General features: G+C 38.9%; 1 protein-coding gene across 1 annotated transcript; it reads left to right on the top strand.

The window, feature by feature from the left end:
• The first annotated feature begins 170 nt into the window (after window positions 1-170).
• Window positions 171-19,540, top strand: Eif2s1 (eukaryotic translation initiation factor 2 subunit alpha). The gene is made up of 8 exons (XM_041658300.1): window positions 171-431; window positions 4,870-5,111; window positions 9,790-9,869; window positions 11,871-12,022; window positions 13,535-13,641; window positions 15,079-15,176; window positions 17,324-17,467; window positions 19,025-19,540. The coding sequence occupies exons 2-8, from the start codon at window positions 4,871-4,873 to the stop codon at window positions 19,148-19,150; spliced, it is 948 nt and encodes a 315-aa protein (XP_041514234.1). The 5' UTR covers window positions 171-431; window position 4,870; the 3' UTR covers window positions 19,151-19,540.
• The last annotated feature ends 942 nt before the right edge of the window (window positions 19,541-20,482 follow it).

Raw genomic sequence — 20,482 nt, 5'->3', positions numbered from 1 at the left:
TCTGAGTAATGGATCCGAAGATCACGCGACCCTCCTCTTCCTCGGCTTCCCATCTTTCGCCACAGCGCCATCTCCTGGTTGACTAAAACTTAACGTAATCATTCTGGAGCAAGAAACAGGATCCGACCTCTTCTTCCAACCTCGCCACGTTCCCTCCGCAAAATCTACCAAGTGCCGAGGAAACGGACTTTTCAGATCGTCCTGTGGTTCACTCGGCTCACACTAGGAGGACCAAGACTCTATGGTTAGCAATAACGAAGGGCCTTTTCCGTCGGCGCTTGCGCAGTGAGAGGTGGGCCCGCATGCGCGCTGGGTTGAGCGAGCCGCACGCTGAGGAGTTTCGGCGTCCGGTCCTGCTGTGTGGAGTCTACTCGTTGCCATTAAGGAGCTTGGCGTGGGACCTCGGTTCGGGAGTCACACATACGCTTCAGGTGACTGGCCCCGCAGCCCGCTTCCCCAGGAACCCACTTTAGTTCTGTGCAGTGACAGAGGGGTCGAGCCAGGCTAGGCCCCTGGCCCCTCTTCCCGTCGTTGCGCGGGAAGTGTCTGGACGCCGTCGCCCCCGCGCGCGGCTTGTTCGCTGGGTCTTCTCGCCCCTTGGGTGTCGGGTCCTGTGAGCCAGAAACGTGGTTGTGCGGGCGGAGGAACCCCATCAAGGAACGTGGCCATCTGGATCCTTGTGGTGGGGAGGCCTCCGGAGAACGCCCCGACACCCCACCCTGGCTCGAGAGATCGGGCGCTTCGCTTTTACCGGGCTTTTTTTTTTTTTTTTCCCTCTCCCCCAGTAGACTACCAAAACTTTCCTCTGACTCGGTGGAGACTGAAGTGTTCGCCAGAGAGCCAATAGGGTAGACCATCGTTTTTAAGGAAAAAAGCAGGTTCAAGATAGTCCATAATGTGACCCCTGAAGTTGAAGATAGTTAAGTTTTCGCTTTTGCTGTGCATTTCGGTAGAGTGAAGTCAACCCTGGGATTGAAAAGCATGCTGTTTATTAGGGGGTTCATTTGCCCTGCTTTGGCTACTGCGAGAATAGAACTGGGGTCTGTTTAATTATGGAAGCTGGAAGCCTAGTATTAAGGAAATTTTACGAGTTAAATGAGTGTTCACACACTTGGGGCTCTTTAATAAACCCCCAAATTAAGTATGCTTCAATTTTCATTAGGAATAAAGTAGTATTTCTTGAAGAAAGGGCGCATCCGAGAAGCCTTGATTTTTTTTTTTTCCTCTTCATTAAGTTGGGGAGGAGGGGGAGGTCGACAGCCCCTCAAAAATGTCGGTTACATGGAATTTTAGTGTCTCTTTTCAGTGCTTATGACGCCGGATGGCAAGCGCCGATTCTCAGAAGGTGTAGGTGTGCTGGTAAACTTTGGAGCAGAACAAGTCTTTTCCCAACACAGTACACTTTGGAATGTTTGTTTCCTGTATCCGCTCTGGTGACGTGACAATGTACTGGTTCTAGAAGTCGTGTACCTACTCTTAACAGGGGCGCGATACTGATAGTATAAGGTATTTGAAATTAGCTTCGAATTTGGATAATATCTTTTGAAAGGTGAGGGGTTTGTTTTGTTATTGTTGCTTTGCCTCAGAACATCAGAACAGCCTGTGTGGTGGTGTGTGCCTATAACCCCAGCTACTCTAGAGGCAGAAGTGGTCTTTTGAGTTTGAGTGATGTCATGTTGCACACATCTTTTAAAACCAGCACTCAGAATGCAGAGACCATTGCTCTGTGAGCTTGAGGCCAGCCAGAGCTACACCGTGAAACCCTGTCCAAAAGTAGTAGGGGAAAACACTTAACAGTGTTCTTATATTGTGATATATTGAGACTTTGTGGATAAAAAAACACATCAGACTTAGTGTTAAAAGACTTGGGTTTTGAGCATGGTGGCACACTCTTTTAATGCCAGCGACAGGTGGATCTTTGTGAGTTCAAGACCAGCCTGGTCTATAATTCGAGTTCCAGGAGAGCCAGGACTGTTACACCGAGGAACCTTGTCTCAAAAAAAGAAAAAATCTTGGGGTTTGATTCCTGGTTTTTTTTAGTGCTTGTATATTTAGCTTGAGATCATTTGATATTTCTGTTCTCTGCTTTTTCATAGCACCTTGTAGTCCTCCTAGTTTGTTGTCCCACTAGTACTTAATTCCCTAGAGAAGAAGTTTTGTGTCAGTATTGTTTAGTACCAAAAGTTTGTTTCAACAAGTTAAACTGCAAAATGAAAAGGAATACATTGAAAATCATGGAAAGGACTGAATAAATTATTGATTTCTGTTTCATTGACAGAATACGTATGGGCTTTTTAAAAATTGTTTTTAAAAAGTTACTAGCATTTTATAAAGTGATTTAGTGAGTCAGTCAATGTGAAAAGAATTCCTTTGTAGTTTTGAGCTACTTCTTTGTGCTGTAAATAATGTACCATTAGCAGTGTTTATTTACTCTATATCTTGGGGTGGGGGATGTGTGCCTTCTAAAGAAGTAGCTGTATCTTCCTGTGTCCTCTTACCCTGTTGCTTTAACCAGCAGATTAAGCCAAAGCATCACCTTTCCTCTTTGGAGAAATTTGCTGAATAAATATAATGAACAGCTGTTAAATCTCCTAGCATTGTTCCAGATTTATTTATTGAAAGTGTGTTTAATTTTCAAGTTTTCTATATACAAGTATTTGAAAACATTTGCACCCCTACTCTTAAGAGAAATACTGTTTAAAAACTGTTTCCAAATGAGTAATTCTAGCAAAATGTTGCATTTCTTTTATTAAATCCCTGCTTTGTTCAGCTGCTCCAGAAATGAGTCGACCACATGTTCCAGTTGGTTAAACAGTACTGTTGGTTCTGTCCTAATAGTTTGGCCTAATCATGGTATATGTTTTTAAAGTTCATATTAGATGTTTCTAGTGGTGATATTTCTTTGTGTCCAGATGTTCAGAGCACAGATTGGTTCAAAATTTAATAGGCTCAAATCTTGATTTTCATTACATATCAGTATATAAAGGAGCTAGTTGCTCACCCTGCACCTCCATCTCCTTATCTACAAATGGGGAGAACTAGAGAGAAAGTGGTACTCAAAGAGCTAGGCAGTAGGCAGATTGTGGAATAATAGTCCTGCCTGGTAGAAACAGATGTGTGAGTCCTACACACGTTTTTCTCAGTAGGTAGTAGAAATATGTGCATGTCAGGAAGTAGTTTTCAAACCATACTAGGACAGAACTTTGTTGTTCCATATGCTGGGTGTAGAGTTGGTTGCGTGGTTGACTGGCTGAGTTTTTTTTAAACAGGGTTTTTCTGGATAGCCCTGGCTCTCCTGGAACTCACTCTGTAAACCAAACTAGTCTCAAACTCAGAAATCTGCCCACCTCTGCCTTCCAGGTGCTGGACTTAAAGTCATGTGACACTAAACATAACTGAGTATCTAATTCTTAAGTCAGATATTGATGCCTTATTCCCAATCAACAAGAAAGTAAGTTACTAAGATTTTACAATTATTTCCTTAGGCCTTTAGGTGCTTTTTACTATCTGTCTTCTGGGCCCTCACACAGTAAGTAGGTTATGATTAATAGGAAAGCATAAAGGTCCTCAGCTGCAATTAAAGCTTGGGGACTTCCTTTTTAAAGTGTAGTGCTAACTGGGATGGTTTTCAGCATACGGGTCACTAAAGAGATGGTGCTGGAAATTGGGTGGATCAAAGAGAATAATTATAAGTATCTTTAATAGATGGAGGTTAAAAGACACTTGAATTGTGGAGATTTATAAAGCTCTTCTCAAGATTAGGCGTATTTGTTAACAAAATAAAAAGAGGACTGGGGTAGAGCTTGGTGGTGAAGTACTTCCCTAGCATAGGTGAAGTACTTCCCTAGTGTCTCAGACTATTGGAGGATAATACAAGTTAGAAATTACAATGGCTAAATTAAATTACTTGTGAATTAAATTTATTTTAAAGGGAAATAAATTAATTTTCCCCCCTCTCAGAGGCAGAGGTTCTCCTGGAACTCGGAACTCATTCTGTAGACAAGGCTGGCCTTGAACTCAGTGTTCCACCGCCTCTGCCACTCAAGTGCTGGGATTAAAGGTGTGTGCCAACACGGCCAGGCAAGAAAATGAAGTCATTTTTTATTTTATGGACCATCTCTCTAGCCCCTAAATTTTTAGGTTGTGATACTGTAATTTTGGCTACAGTGATAATATAATAGACTAGCTCATGAGTGGCAAGTAAGAAAGGATTTGCTTCATGTGTAAATAGAAACTTAACTCATCTGAAGCATCACAAAAAGGATTGGCTGTAACATTTGCCATATTAGTTAAGGAGTAGTTTTCCTTTTGCATGCTGTGTGGTAGCATCTGCCATATGAGCCAGCTTGGAGAAAGAGTAACTTAGGAATGTTAAAATTGTGTTATAGTGATCCTTCCTGTTCTTTGATAGTTCTTAAAATATTGGGTGATGGTATACCGTATTTTGGAGTTTTTGTTTTGAGATAACATCTATCTATATAGCCCAGGCTGTCTTCAAACTTATCATCCTCTGGAGCTTGGAATTACAGGTGTGCACCACGATGCCCTACTTAAGTGGTAATATTAAAATAGTGTTTTACTCTCGACATATTCCTTTAATCCTTAGGTCTCGCAGCACTTTATAGATAGTCATTATTTTTTTATGGTTCCTCTAAAAGTGATCGCCTAAGCGTTACAAAACTATGGAGCAAATGAAAGCTAAAGCTTGGTTCCTTGGTATCTGTCCATTTTCTGACGTTTAGGGAGATGAGGAGACTAGTGCCTGTTTTCTGTTGTTGTGTTCCTTTGTTGTCGGGATCTACAAAATTGATTATTTTTACCCTAGCGCAACCCTTTATTTATGTATTTGTTTATTTGTTTTACTTACAGAATGCCGGGTCTAAGTTGTAGATTTTATCAACACAGATTCCCTGAGGTGGAAGATGTAGTGATGGTGAATGTAAGATCCATTGCTGAAATGGGGGCTTATGTCAGCTTGTTGGAATACAATAACATTGAAGGCATGATTCTTCTTAGCGAATTATCCAGGAGACGTATCCGTTCTATAAACAAACTGATCCGCATTGGCAGAAATGAATGTGTAGTTGTCATTAGAGTGGATAAAGAAAAAGGTAAGTGAGAAAAAAAATAGCTAAGAAATATAAATTCTAAAACCACGGAAGTTGCCTGTATAAAAACTTACTTAAAGGTGTATATTTTTTACACATACTGTCGTTAAACTACTAAAGTTATTTTACATACAAAGTTGTTGAAGAAGCATTTGGGGGTTGGGAAGATAGCCGGTGGATTATGTGCTTGCTTGATATGCAAGCTGGAGAATCCCAGAGCTCAAAGAGAAAAGCCAGGTTTGGAGGCACAGGCTGGTAATCTCAACCCTGGGGTGATAAAAAAAAAATCTGGGGATTCATGACCAGCTAGCTGAACTTACTGAGTGAGACCTATCTCAAAAATCAAACTGAAAACTCCTGAATAAACATGCCCAAGATATAGCCTTGACTAACGTGACATACATGGTATACACACATGCAAACATATAAACATACCCATATCTGTGTATCCACAAGACTCATTTGTCTAAAGCTTTAAATAAAAAAATTTTAAAGGATACCAATTAACTAACTAAGCAAAAACCTTTTATTGTAATAGTAGTAGTAGTCTAATAAGTACATTCTAGAGTTAGTTTTGTGGCCAAATAACTTGAAGCTTTTCAATATTTATGAGGATTTTGGTAATTAACTCATTATAACCAGAAAGAAACCCAGTTAACTCATCAGTATTTGTAAGGGAGGCCCCCCAGAGAAGTCAGCTCAGGACGAACACACCCAGACAAGTTCTCAGCATGAAGGACATTGATTGAGGGGTTGGCGGGACTGCCACCTCCAGATAGGACAAAGACATACAGGAGGTGTTTCTGCAGGAGTGGTTTTTTACAGAGAAAAGGGGGACAAGTCTATGATAGGATGAGTTGATAAGACTAGCCAAATAATGAATTTTAACTGCTAGACCTTGGTGTTTTGTCTCAGGAACGAGTCGGTGGCCAGCGTGGGGCAATCTTTAGGAATCTAATGGTTTAACAAGGGAGGGGCTGGATCAGGTGATGGCACATGACTTTAATGCCAGCGCTTGGCAGAGCCGGCACATCTCTGAGTTGAGTTCGAGACCAGTCTGGTCTACGGAGCACATTTCAGGACAGCCAAGGCTACGAAAGATATAAAAAATGGGGGTTGGGGAAGCATCCTGGAAGCTAGATTCATTGGTGTATCCCTATGGTCCCAGCTAATCAGAAGACAGTAACACTCAGAGTACTATAAGATCCTGTCTCGACTGAGAGTGGCTAACATGAAATAGAAATCCTGGGTTTGAACTCTGGTACCATAAGAAAAGATATGGGAGGAAAAAATACAGTAAATATAGTATTATTGGCAATTTTGATTTGTACTATTTTGGTTACCCACAATTCCAAAACACTAGTAATTATCTTAAGAAAGAATAAATTTACATACTTCTGTTATAGCATATTACTAAAATTGTTCTTTTTTACAAATTTTTTACTATGCTTAAATTACATTTATCGTAGGTATAAATATGTTAATAAATATATAGTCTTATATCACTTCAGACAGAAATGTGGGGGTTGGGATTGTTGTTTAGTAGTAGAACACTTGCCAAGCATATAGGCATTAAGTTCTAAGCAAAATAGCATAGTAACATAATGTTTTTAATAGGATCTCACTGAGTTGCCCTGTGTTACCCTGGTTGGCCTGGAACTTACTTATGTAGATCAGGCAGGCCTCCCAACTATAAGATCCAACCACCTTTCAAATATTATTATATTATACTTGCTCCTGCCCTTTTATTATTATTATTATTATTATTATTATTATTATTATTATGTATACAATATTCTGTCTGTGTGTATGCCTGCAGGCCAGACAAGGGCACCAGACCCCATTACAGATGGTTGTGAGCCACCATGTGGTTGCTGGGAATTGAACTCAGGACCTTTGGAAGAGCAGGCAATGCTCTTAACCTCTGAGCCATCTCTCCAGCCCCTCCTGCCCTCTTTTTAAACATTGGCACAACCCTGTTTTCCCAGTAGCCAGGAAGCTGAGGCAAAAGTATCCTGAATTTAATGACAGCCTGAACTATTACCAAGGCCGTTCTCAAAATAACAGAAGCCCCAAGGAGGAATACGTTCGGAGACAAGTTTTAATTGATGTCATTGATACAAACATCATAGTGTTCTTACAACTTAAATCTTGTAAGATTACCTTCATGTAGGTAATCTTTCAGTGACCAAAATGTCATTGTGTGGCGCATGACTCTGCAAATAGGGACTGGTGCTGTTCACAGGTTTTTTTGTTGTTTAGCCTGTCCTGGAACGAGCTCTTGTAGACCAGGCTAGCCTTGAACTGACTGAGATCTGCCCTCCTCTCCCTCCTAAGTGCTGGGATTAAAGGGATGTACCACCACTGCCTGGCCTCACAGTTTTAAACATAACAGTAAATTTTAAATTATATCCCTCAAAGATAGGGGGGAACTAGTGCACATTTAGCTCTAGGGTGCAGTAGAGAGGCGAAGAAAATGCGGAACAGTGTAAACGTATTTTTCTTAAATGCAATGTATTTGATAACTAAAACAAAGGACAAGACATGAGATACTAAATATGTATGGTTTTTACATTGTACATGCATTGGGATGATGCTCACAATAAATAGGACATATATTGTAATTCTTGAAACAACCACTGAAAATAAAAATAAGACTCATCCAAGGGCTATTGATAGATGAGAGCTACACTTACCTTTGTGTATTTGGGAGCTGAGTATCAGGTCCTCAAAGAGTGGAGAGAGAGAGAAAAAAACCCAGTGTATATGTGCTCAATAGAGATTAGTGATGTGAAATAAAAATTTAAAGTGGGTGAAGTAGTTAGAGGTTTAGATAACCTTTGACTGGTTAATTTAAGAGCCATATCAGAAAGGAATTCATTACAAACATTGATCAACTACATCTACAAAAAAATAGAATATATATGTTTCAGATGTGCAAGTCATACTCACTAAAATAATAAGTTGGGCCATATATAATAGAGCTTTGAGTAATTTTTTTTTTTTGCTTTGAGTAAATTTTAAGAAGGTTGAAATCATTATGTTCTGATTGTAGTGAATATTTGAATCATTATCATTTTATCTTGGGAGGATAAAATATATAAAATAACATTTTATAAATATTGTTGTTTATGTTAGAAAAATTAAAGACCTAAAGTGATTAGGTTTTTAAATCAAAGAGAAAATGAGAGCGTCTGGGAGTATATGTCAGTGGAAGAGCCTTGCCTAGAAAGAATATAATGCTTTGGGTTTGAACCCCAACCAGAGAAGAGCGGGGGTAGGGTGTCCGTGTATAGAGGGTGGTAAAGCATGATCAGGTGGAGGCAGGCAGGTGACTGTGAGATCAAGACCACCTGGACTATATTATGAGACCTTTTTTATTATTATTATTAAAAACAAAAGCAAGCAATTTATTTTAATACTCAAAATTATGTGTACTGTTATTTATACCCAGTTACCAACAATGTTAAAAAAGCAACTGAATGGTAGAAACATTGTCTTTTTAAAAATAATGCTGGAGCTGGAGAGATAGCTCAGCACTGACTTTTCTTTTGGAGGACCTGGGTTTGATTGCCAGCGCCCACGTGGCAGCTTACAACTTTCTGTGGCTTTACCTCCAGGGCATCCAACACCCTCACACAAATGTATATGCAGGCAAAACACCAATGCACATAAAAATAAATATGTCATTTTAAAAATAATAATGCTGAGAAAATTGGTTGTCCATATGCTAATAAATATGAAGCATGATTCATAAATGCTCCTTTAAAAAATAACCTATAGGGCTGGAGAGATGGCTCAGTGGTTAAGAGCACTGATTGCTCTTCCTGAGGTCCTGATTTCAATTCCCAGCAACCACATGGTGGCTCACAACCATCTGTAATGAGATCTGATGCCCTCTCTGGTGAGTAGGCATATATGCAAACAGAACACTGTATACATACTAAATAAAAATCTTTTAAAAAAATTGAAAAAAAAATAACCTAAAGTCGATGTACATCAAAATTGAAACTAGTATTTTTAGAAGAAAGCATAAAAGTAAATTTTGATAACTTTTTTGTTGAAGTTGCTCAGATTAAAACATTAAAATATAATCTGTGAGAAGAAAAATTGGTAATTTGAACTCCTTCAGTGTAAATAAAGACTTAAGTTCTTTGGGAAATACAGTTAGAGAATTAAAAGATAAAAAAAATTTTGTGTGTGGATTTTGTATTGTGGTCTCATGACCTTGTTCTAACCAGGCTAGGATTGTGGGTGTCCGTGGTCTGGATATTTGACAAAATCTGTCATCTTTCTTGAGTTCTAGTTCCATCAGGTTAAAAGGCTAGGATCTCTGGGAAAGAGAATCTACTATGCATATGACAGGCATATGTCACTTCACCTGATTTGATAGTAGCCTCTTAATCAAATCATAGCAATTCTCAACTGTCTGTACGCTTAAGAAGAGGCATTTAAGTAACTTTCAATTAAATTGAAAATTATTAATTCTTTCCAGAATAATAAAGAATATATAACTATCTTGTTCTAAATGTCTCATCTTACAGCAGTCCTGTGTCAATATGATTTTAATAGGGATAATTATAAGCTTCTCAATCAGATACTTAATTTGCTTATAAACTTGTTTCTAATCATATGCTTATACTTCAACAAATAAAACTTACTTTTAAATATTTTCATACAGGATATATTGATTTGTCAAAAAGAAGAGTTTCTCCAGAGGAAGCAATCAAATGTGAAGACAAATTCACAAAATCCAAAACCGTGAGTTGATTCTCTTTGTTAAGGTTTATTTATTTAATGTATGAGTGTTTTGCCTGCATGTATGTGTGTGCACTCTGGCTGTGTGTGGTTCTCCAGGTCAGAAGGGGGCATCAGATCCTCTGGAACTGCATTCATAGATGATTTTGAGTCACTGTGTGGCTGCTGGGAATTGAACCTAGGTCTTTTGCATGACCAGTAGTACTCTTGCTACCCAAGCAGTCTTCCAGCCCCTCATTCTCTGTTTTTAATGATGTTACTGGTGGCTTTGCCTCTTATTAGTGTTTTGTTCTTTTCTGCTGTGTGTATTCCTATCCTCAAAATAAAATACCAAGAAAATGTTGGAATAAAAATATTTTTTTTTAATTTTGGTTAATACAATATGATAGATTGACACCTGGAAAGCAGGTCTCCAGGTGCACCTCTAAGGGATGGTCTTGGTTAAGGTTAATTTGTGTGAGAAGATTCTTCTTATTTGTGAACGGGACCATTTCCTGACCAGGGGATTCTGGCTATATGAAGTAGAGGGATCAAGCTAAGCACTAGCCTGTATGCATTGATTCATGCTCTCTACTGTTGACTGCTGATGTGACCAATTTTCTCAGACTTCTGCCTCTGACTTCCCTGCCTGAAGTGTAACCTAGTATTTTAAGCCAAATAAACCCTTTTTTCTTTATATTGCCTTTGTTAGGATATTTTATCCCAGCAACAGAAAAGAATCTAAGAAACCCAGTAAAGCAAATAATAATGATCCCAAGTCCAGCAGACCATGATCCAAATCTCTGCTTTCGTTTTAAGTGTTTATACATCTGAAGCATGTGAAATAAGTGTATTTAAAAAAAAAAAAAGTAAAACCTCTTTTCATTAAAACTTATTCAGAACTAACCCCTTTGGCATTAGTTGGCTACATATTAGAAATGCAGAATTTCAAGTCAGGCATGGTGGTACATGCTTTTATTCCCAACACTTGTTATCAGCATAGGAGTTTATGGTCAATTTGACTATGCAGGACCACCCTGTCTAAAAAAGAGAGACTAGGATTTTAGTTGAGAGGCAAGAGCATTTACCTAGGATGGAGAAGGCCCTGGGTTTGAGTCTTTACACTGTCAAAGAACTAAAGGTGTTACTGTGGTCCTGTTGTGTTGTTGTTGTTAAAGCATTGCTCTGGGAAACTTGCATATTTCTGTTCTCTCCAGGACACTGTCACATTACTTGCCTTGTACAGTGATGTGTACCTATAGCCCTTCCTGCATGGGAAGCTAAGACAATATAAATATAGCAAGCCTAAATCTCATAAAACAACAGCCTAAACAAGAGTATGTTCCCAGGCTGATAAAATGAAACAAGTTTAGGACCCTTTCTTAGTCACTTTTCATGTGAAATATGAAACAGTTTTTTTGTTACATTTGTTTGTTTTGGTGTTTGTGTGTGTGTGGTAGAGGTTAGAGGACACTTGTGGGGACCAAGTCTCTCCTCCTACCATGTGGGTTAAGGATTGTACTCGGGTCATCCCTCCTAACAGTAAGCACCTTTATCCATTCACTGAGTCATCTTACTAGCTCATAAAATTTGTATTTTTCAGGGAGTTTGCTGGGTAAGTAAATGGAAGGATAATTATTAAATTATAATAGCAAACAAAATATTAAAATCTCAATTCTATGCACTCATAACAGTTTTCTCCTTAAAATAGTATAGTTTTGTATATACTTGATCTGTGCAGGAGTTCTCTTGGCAATGAAAGATACTAAGTGCCTTATTGCAAGTGAAACAAATCCAAAGATGTTAATTTGTTTGAATACCCCCAAGTTGTATCATACTTCTTATTATACCCACTTCAGCTAATTATTATGAAGTAGTGAATATTTCTTTATGGAGAAAGAACTTGCAGTTATAGGTGTTACTTTCAGGAATTATTGAAGTAATTACATCTACTAAGGTATGACAATGCCTCTTCTTTGTAGCTCTCTGATTTTCAAATTACTGAGTTTTTCATTGTGTGTCTAGGTTTACAGCATTCTTCGCCATGTTGCTGAGGTATTAGAATATACCAAGGATGAGCAGCTGGAAAGCCTGTTCCAGAGGACTGCCTGGGTCTTTGATGATAAGTACAAGAAGCCTGGATATGGTGCTTATGATGCCTTTAAGCATGCAGTCTCGTAAGAAAACCTTGATTCTGCCTCTATGTCTTTCCTGATTACCTAGCACCCACAGGTCCTTGTCACATTTAGCTGTAAAAATATTTCAGTGTGATGTGGTCAAATATATATAGTTTTCATATGCCATATTTACTTGGATTCATCTCACACTTCTTTGTAAATTTCATAGTCATTGGATGATTTCAGGACCAATATGGGCATCTTATCCAAAATAGTACAGCCTCTTGCTTATTGCAGTTGCTTGGACCCTTTTTCTGTCACATTACCTTCCATGTGGCCTCACAACAGACCTTTTTCATTAGATTTGTTTTGCCTTTAAAAACCTATAGTTCATACATTTTGTTCTTTCACCATGTATTTGGCTGTTTCCAAACCTGTTTTTCTCTCTGTCTATAACGTTTCCTTTCCTGACTGTGTTATCTGACATGGAAACTCTGTGAGATGTCATTTTCGATAACTTTCTTGCCAGTAGTAGAGCTTTGCCAAATTACACTCCGTGTTAGTTCTATAGTTTATATTCCCCTAGCAACTGTAGATAGGTACTGCTGTTTTCCTTCCTCTACACCATCATTTGGTATACGTCAGATTTTCTTTCTTTTTGCCATAATTGATTTGCATGCTCCTGCTTTTTGATGAAGTCAACAGCTTTGTGTCTTTATTGATTGTAAATGTCAGTCTGTGTTTGTCTTTGTTGTCGTATGACAGTGTATATATCTGTCAGTATGTCTTGTTATTTTGTGCAGGCTAAAGGAAAAGTCCTTCATGCAGCTTCTATCTCTTTTCATTGAAACCCCATGTCATTAGCTTGGATCCTTGCTCATGTTAGTCCTTTTTGCCTATTATAACTTTTTGTAACATTTTGCCTATGCTTGTTAGTGTCTACTGTTCTTTTGGCTACCCTTGGAGGGGGGATTAAAGGCATGCACCACCACTGCCTGGATCTCTTTTAAAAAGTTATTCTTTCTCTTTCCCATTTGTTCAGTTAACATGCCAGTGTTAGTTTAGCTAAACCCTTCCCTGATCCAGGTCTTGGACACTTGGGAGGATCAGATGACATACTGGTCTCTAGCCCCACTCACTAACTACACTAATTCCTTCCTGTCCCGCTGCCCAAATGTTCTTTCTAAGCTGGATTCTAAGTCCTTGAAATAGAGTGATAATTACTTGAAAATGCGTAAGTTAATTATAATAGAATGTCAGATTCGTATTAAAAGGTATTAAATTGTTTATATTAGCCCAGTTTTTGTTTTGAAAATCAGTTGAGTGTTTTCTGTGCCATATAGTAAGTACTTACATTGCTTCATTTAATATAGCAGTTCTGTGAGACACTTCCACCTCAATTTACACATTTTGAAAGAGAAACTAACACATAGTTAAAACTGTGCAAAAACCAAGAGTTCAACTTCCATGCTGAAATTCTTGCTTATTATTTGTATTATTCTGCCATCATGTGTTCAGTTTCAGTTATCAGTAATATTACCTTGACATTTTTTGTCTTTCTGTTTTTTTCAGAGACCCATCTATCCTGGATAGTTTAGATTTGGATGAAAATGAACGAGAAGTACTCATTAACAATATTAATAGGCGTTTGACCCCACAAGCTGTCAAAATTCGAGCAGGTAAGTGGCTTCTAAATGACTTTATTGTGTGTGCCTAAACAAGCTGATAAGTAGTGAGACTTAACCAAAGTACTTGTTGCTGGATCAACAAGTATAAATTTTTCTAGATGTTTTTCTTTTGTAACAATAGTTTTAACGTTTTATTTGGTTTGAATTTAGTGGGGTTTTGTTTGTTTTTCCAGGGGTGGGGGTGTTTGTTTTTTGATGCCTTTGGACTTTTGTTTTGGCTATTAGAATCAAACCAGGACTTCATACATGCTGGGGAAGTATTCCACCACAGTCTCATACCTAGACCAAGAAATTACTTCTACAATAGCATAAAATATATTGGCACAAATGAAAATAGTCATGGAAGCTCAGATAACCTTAATTTAGCCCTTTAACATAAAGAATTACATTTTGCACTAGTGTACAATTTAAAATATTTCAGCAGGACAGTGGTATCTTTCTATGCCTCTGTATTGACCCTATGTCAATCATCTGGATATTTTCAGACGTTCTTCCTTTGTGGCTACTTTACAAGATCATGCAGTGATTCTCAACCTGTGGGTCTTGACCCATTTGGGGGTTGAATATCCTGCATATCAGATGTTTATGGTTCATAACAGCAGAAAAATTGCAGTTATGAAGTAGTAACAAAATTTTATGCTTGGGGGCCACAACATCATGTGGAATTTATTAAAGGATTGCAGGGTGAGGAAGGTTGAGAACCACTGGTATATAAGAATGGACCGCATTCTTAGCATTCATGAAGGCCTGGGGTCAGCCCCTAGTAAAAATGCATTAATTTCACACAATTGCAAAAATAAGTACTTATCCATCTATTCAGATGTTGTAAAAGATTTGCTGGTTCAAGTTGACAAGATGACACAGCAAGTAAAGCTACTTGCCAACCAGCCTGACAACCTGTGTTCAAACCCAGCACCTATGGAGTAGAAAGAGCCCCTCCCACATGTTGTCCTCTTTGACACCCACATGCTCGTGTGTGCCCCTGTACACACAAGATACACAATTAAGTGTAATAAAGTAAAAAGGATTGCTGGGCCAAGTGGGGTACGGTTTCTAAATAGCTCTAGATATTTTGTTGTCTCAGTGTTTGATAAATGTCTTGCCGGGCCGTGGCACATCTCTGATTTCAAGGTCAGCCTGGTCTACAGAGTAGGTTCCAGGATAGCTAGGACTGTTTCTCAGAGAAACCCTGTCTCAAAAAACAGAAAATTATTGTCCTTTGTAAAATCCTCCTTCCTCAGCTTCTCTATGTTGAGATCACAGGGATATGACCACATACCTAACCATAGTCAGATATTTTCAGCAGTGAAAATACATTTCTAATTGAGGTTAATGTTGTATTTATATGATATAACTTCAACTCTCTGATTCTTTTATCTTTCCTTATTGTCACTTCTGGTGCCAGCCTTTGAATTTTTGTAATTTTAGATATTGAAGTAGCTTGCTATGGTTATGAAGGAATTGATGCTGTAAAAGAAGCCCTGAGAGCAGGTTTGAATTGTTCTACAGAAACCATGCCCATCAAGGTAAGTTACGCATTTTCTCTCACCCTGCTTGTTAGAACCTTGCAATTGACCTGTGTGCTGGCAGTTGAACCCAGGGCCACTAAGTTATATCCAGTCTTTTTTCTTTTTTCTGTCTTTTTTTTTTTTTTTTTAAAGCTGGTCGTGTTGGATAGGAAATTATAGCTCAGTGGTAAAGTCCTTGCCTGGCATGTTCATTGCCCAGAGTTTAATTCCCCGTACCTTAAAGAAAAGTATCGTGGGAATTGAGAGCTACTTCAGGTTAAGAGCTACTGCTCTTACAGAAGATCTGATTTGTGTTCCGGCCCTAGTGGATATGACACCTCTGGTACCATGTGCCGTACACATGGTAAACAGAGACACATAATTTAAAAGTAAATAAATAAAATTACAAAAACATGTCATGTCTCTCTTTTTTTTTTATTTTTCTCCCTCTCAGAGTGGTATAGTCTTTTCATGATATTTCTGGGCAGTTGTTACAGGTGTGGCTTTTTGTTAGTACTACAAAATGGGGAAGGGCTCCTATAGTGAGTGAGCCAGCAATGTTAAATCTTTACAGTAAGGAGTTACAGTGCTCAAAATGTTTATGCACAGCACCTTCAGGAGGGTAACATTTTTTCAACAACAGTCATTCAATTTTGATGACGTTTGCCTAACTGGATAATCATTACTTGGGATTTCTTAGAAGAATTTCATCAGTGTGGAGTGGTTAGCCGTTTGCTTTTTTCTTTCTTTTTTTCTTTTTTTAGATTTATTTATTGCCTGACATGGTGGTACATGCCTTTAATTCCAGTACTTGGGAGGCAGAGGCTGACAGATCTCTAAATTCAAGGCCAGCCTGGTCTACAGAGTGTGAGACTTTGTCTTAAAAGGGAGAGAGCCAGACAGTGGTGGCACACGCCTTTAATCCCAGCACTTGAGAGCAGGCAGATCTCTGAGTTTGAAGCCAGACTGGTCTACAGAGCTAGTTCTAGACAGCTAGGGCTGTTGCCCGAGAAATCCTGTCAAAAAGAGAAAGGAAAAATGGGGAGAAAATATTTTTACTTTATGCCTGCAAGTGTGTACCATGTCCATGCCTGATGCCCACAAAGACCAGAAGAGGGCATCAGATCTTCTAGAAAATCTGAAGTTATAGATGGTTGCAAACCAAACTGGGATCTTCTGCAAGAGTAACATATGTTCTTAACCACTGAGCCATCCTTCCAATTCCAGTTACCCATTAGTTAGATGACAAACACCCAACAGTTTTAATTCTTCATATTCCATATTGCAATGGACTATTTATACGAACTGGATTAGATCATTGTGTCAATGATCTGTTGCTGTTGTTGGTATTAGTTTACAGCTTGACAGATTTAGAATTCGTTTGGTCATGTCTGTGCAAGATTGTCTTAATTGTTATGGTATACTGACCCAACCACTGTAGATGACACCTTTGTCTGAATGGAATCATCAGCTGTGTAAATGGAGAGGGATCTAAATAACTGGATGCATGCATTCATTTCAGTCCTCTGAATTCAGACGTAGCATGACTAACTAACTGCTTCAGATTCCCACTGCCTTGACTTTCCACCGTGATGGACTATGCCTTGAATTGAGGGCTAAAATAAGCCCTTCCTCCCATAAATTGCAATTGTTAGAGTGGTTTTTTTTTTTGTTTTTTTTTTTTTTTTGGTTTTTTTCGAGACAGGTTTCTCTGTGGTTTTGGAGCCTGTCCTGGAACTAGCTCTTGTAGACCAGGCTGGTCTCGAACTCACAGAGATCCGCCTGCCTCTGCCTCCCGAGTGCTGGGATTAAAGGCGTGCGCCACCACCGCCCGGCTGTTAGAGTGTTTTTTTATCAACTTGTTGAGAAACGAAACTAAGAGACTGGCCGGCGGTGGAGGCAGAGGCAGGCGGATCTCTGTGAGTTCGAGGACAGCCTGGTCTACAGTAGCTAGTTCCGGGACAGGCACCAAAGCTACAGAGAAACCCTGTCTCGAAAAACCAAAAAAAAAAAAAAAAAAAGAAACTAAGAGACTGTATTAATAAACTGATCTTTAAAACTGGGAGCAAATTGAGCTGATGCCTTCATGCAGCAAATTAATAAAACAATTTTTGAATATTCTGGGTAAGTATATTCATAGCTTTATTTCTGTTTTTCTCCTATAGATTAACCTGATAGCTCCACCCAGGTATGTGATGACGACGACGACACTAGAGAGAACAGAAGGCCTCTCTGTTCTCAATCAGGCTATGGCAGTCATCAAAGAGAAGATTGAGGAGAAGAGAGGCGTGTTTAATGTTCAAATGAAGGTGAGATCTGCATCTTATTTTTTTCCTTTGTTCTTAATATTTTTGTGGTTTATTTGGTTTTTGTTGTTGTTTGGGGGGTTTTGTTTTGTTTTTTGTTTGTTTTTTTTTTTTTTGCTTTTGATACAGGATCCCATGTAGTCCAGGCTTGTCTCCAGCTCCCTGTAGTTGAATCTAGCCTTAGCCTATTTAATTTTCTTTTTAGTGTGTGTGCCCAGGTATGCTGACCCATGGGTGCACATGTAAAGGCCAGAGGTCAGCGTCAGATATCCTCTATCTTTATATATATATTTTTTTTTATTTAACTTTATTTCATGTGCATTGGTGTTAAGGTGTAAGATCCCCTTAGACTGGAGTTAAAGACAGTTGTGAGCTGCCATGTGGATGCTGGAATTTGAACCTGAATCCTCTGGAAGAGGAGCCAGTGTTCTTAACCTCTGAGCCATCTCTCCAGCCCTTCCTCCTCTTATCTATTTTTGTTAAGACTCACTGAACCTGAAGCTCAAGAGCCACCTGTCTTCACTCCTAGCTTCAGGTCCTTAGCATTGTGCCCAGCTTTCTGTGGAGCTGCTAGGGTTTGAACTCCAGCCCTCATACTTGTGCAGGAGGCACTTCATCTACTTAGCTACCTTTTCAGCCTATTGTCTCCAGAACCGGTATGTTAGAAGGAGAAAACTTACTCCCAAAAGTTGTCTTCTCAACTTCAAAAGCACACCATGGCACGCATTCCCACACTCTTTTTATAAATAGAGTATTGTATCAGATGAATTGAATATGACGGCCCATGCCTGTAATCTCAGTGCTTGGGAAACTGAGGCCAGGATGATTGCCTCAGTTCAGAGCCAGTCTTGTTAGCATACCAAGGCTACCTGCCTAGTTAGATACTAAGTATAAAGTAACCATTGATAGATAGTATTCCTAAAAGAGGGAGTTGTTTGGTAATAAGAACTATTAGCACTAGGCTGTCATATTTGGGATAGACATTTGGGCCAGTGGTGTTAGGGGTTTTCCCCTCAAGGAGAAAAATAGATAATAAAAAATTGCTAGGCAGTGACACCAATCTAATTTCAGCACTGGGAGGCAAAGGCAGTAGGGCTGCCTTGTCTACATAAGGAGGCCCTGTCTCAAACAATAATCTGTCTTTCCCTCATCACTATATAAACAGAACCTAATTTCCATATACTGTATGTCTGTGTGTATAGAACAATTCATTCTCTGAGGAAGCATAGTTTATCTTGAACCCAGAATAACCTTTTTTTTTTTAAAGCAGGACATTGGTGGTCTTTGTGATCACTGAATTCATGTTTTCAGCTAAGCTTATTAAAATGGCAGAAAGTACTGTTCCACCGTAGTGTGCACTATTTGCCTGTACTGTCTTGTCTTGTATTTTGTTTTAATTTTCAGCTAATAGAACTTATTCGGAGGTAAGTCAGCACGGGTATGACTGAATTATTAGAAATGAAAGTACTTAAGTTATATTTTAAACACTGGCCAGTAATACTATTGAAATCCAATCTGCTCTGCTGTTCAGTTCATTTTGAATTTTTGCCTCTTCCGCAGCCTAAAGTGGTCACAGATACAGATGAGACTGAGCTTGCAAGGCAGCTGGAACGGCTAGAAAGAGAAAATGCAGAGGTGGATGGAGATGATGACGCAGAAGAAATGGAAGCCAAAGCTGAAGATTAGCCTTGTGGGAAACAGTGATTTAAGGAATACAAAGCTGCCATTCCTGGCTGGAAACCCTAGACTTGAAAGTTTTCCAGTATTGAAAACTTCAAAGCTGAATATTTTTATTTCCAAGTATTCAAGTGTTCAACAAACCAGAATCTAACTGCCCTCCTTGTGTCAGCCACAAAGAAGCTCTAACACCTCAAGCATTTTTTAAAGGAGTGGCTTGATTTGACCAGAGGCAAATCTTAAAGAGCAGCCCTAAAATTGGGCTTTTGGTTTCCATTCTGATGTCTCTGGATTCAGTGCCTCCATGAGATTTACCAGGGGCACCCAACACAAACAGTCCCAACCTTCCTATATAAAATGTATTCAAGCCAACATCAAATAAATTTCTGGGATGTTTAACTTTAAGCTTCTTCCTTATTGTCACCAGTTAAAACTAGTCTGAATGTTCAGATCCTAGTTCTCTATGTGAGAAGTAAACGGTAAGTAATGAAGTGACCTTTGCAGTAACAGACTTTCAGAAGGAAGGTGCAGGGAAGCCATTGTAAATTTAACCGTAGTGAATTTGATCCCAAGTGGAGAAAAACCTTGAAATTTAATTAAAGAATTATGTGCCTGTTAACCTGTTTGAGACCAGTGACAACTTGGATAAGAGAAGTCATCAGTCCCTTTTGTGTATACTAAACTGTGTCCCTTAAAGTTATAAATCTAAGGGTCTTTATAAAGCTCTGCTGCTTTGATGTAGTTACTCTGAGCAGCATCGCCCAACTGAAGGGGACATTTCCTCTTTATCTGGTAGGTACTACTTAGATCTTTAGAAAGAGAGAGAGAGTTTTTCTTTGTTTAGCATAGTAGTCTATTAGCTTTTTAATCTTATGGTCTAACCTCAGAAGACCCATTTCCAAGGAATAGTGCTCGCCAGTTGGCATGCCATGTTGCTGGTTGTTACTGTTTTCATTGCTACTTCATAACTATAATTTTGCTACTGTTATGAAATTTTTTAATGTTCCTTTTTTATCTTCACAGACTAGTAACACATATGAAGCTATAGCTACTGTCGTCAAAATGTAGAAAATTATTTAGTTTGGCATGCTTGTGTTAGGATACTTGTACTATTTATTATCTTTAGGCAAACTTAAAAGCCTAGTCAGTCTAGCACTAGATTGAGTAGTAAGGGTTCTAGAGTTGGGCATGGTAGCATATCCTCTAGTACTTGGAAGGCTGAGGTGGAAAGATTCCTTGAGCCCAGAATTGTTGATCAGCCTTGGCAACCATTGCTAGCCCTGTGTCTCAAGAGGATTGGAAATTAGTGTTGGGGGGATACTTTGCCACTTAGGAGAGTTT

Source organism: Microtus oregoni, unplaced genomic scaffold (assembly GCF_018167655.1).
Source record: "Microtus oregoni isolate MIOR12 unplaced genomic scaffold, Mior012 000009F_ref0000495, whole genome shotgun sequence".
In the NCBI taxonomy this organism is placed as follows: domain Eukaryota; kingdom Metazoa; phylum Chordata; class Mammalia; order Rodentia; family Cricetidae; genus Microtus; species Microtus oregoni.
The sequence above is the reverse complement of the archived record's forward strand: the minus strand, read 5'-3'. Positions and strand labels throughout refer to the sequence as shown.

Coding starts and splice junctions, on each gene's coding strand:
- Eif2s1 (XM_041658300.1), top strand. CDS start 4,871: ATGCCGGGTCTAAGTTGTAGATTTTATCAACACAGATTCCCTGAGGTG. Junction 13,642..15,078: donor AGCTGTCAAAATTCGAGCAG/GTAAGTGGCTTC, acceptor TTGTAATTTTAG/ATATTGAAGTAGCTTGCTAT. Junction 15,177..17,323: donor CAGAAACCATGCCCATCAAG/GTAAGTTACGCA, acceptor TTTCTCCTATAG/ATTAACCTGATAGCTCCACC.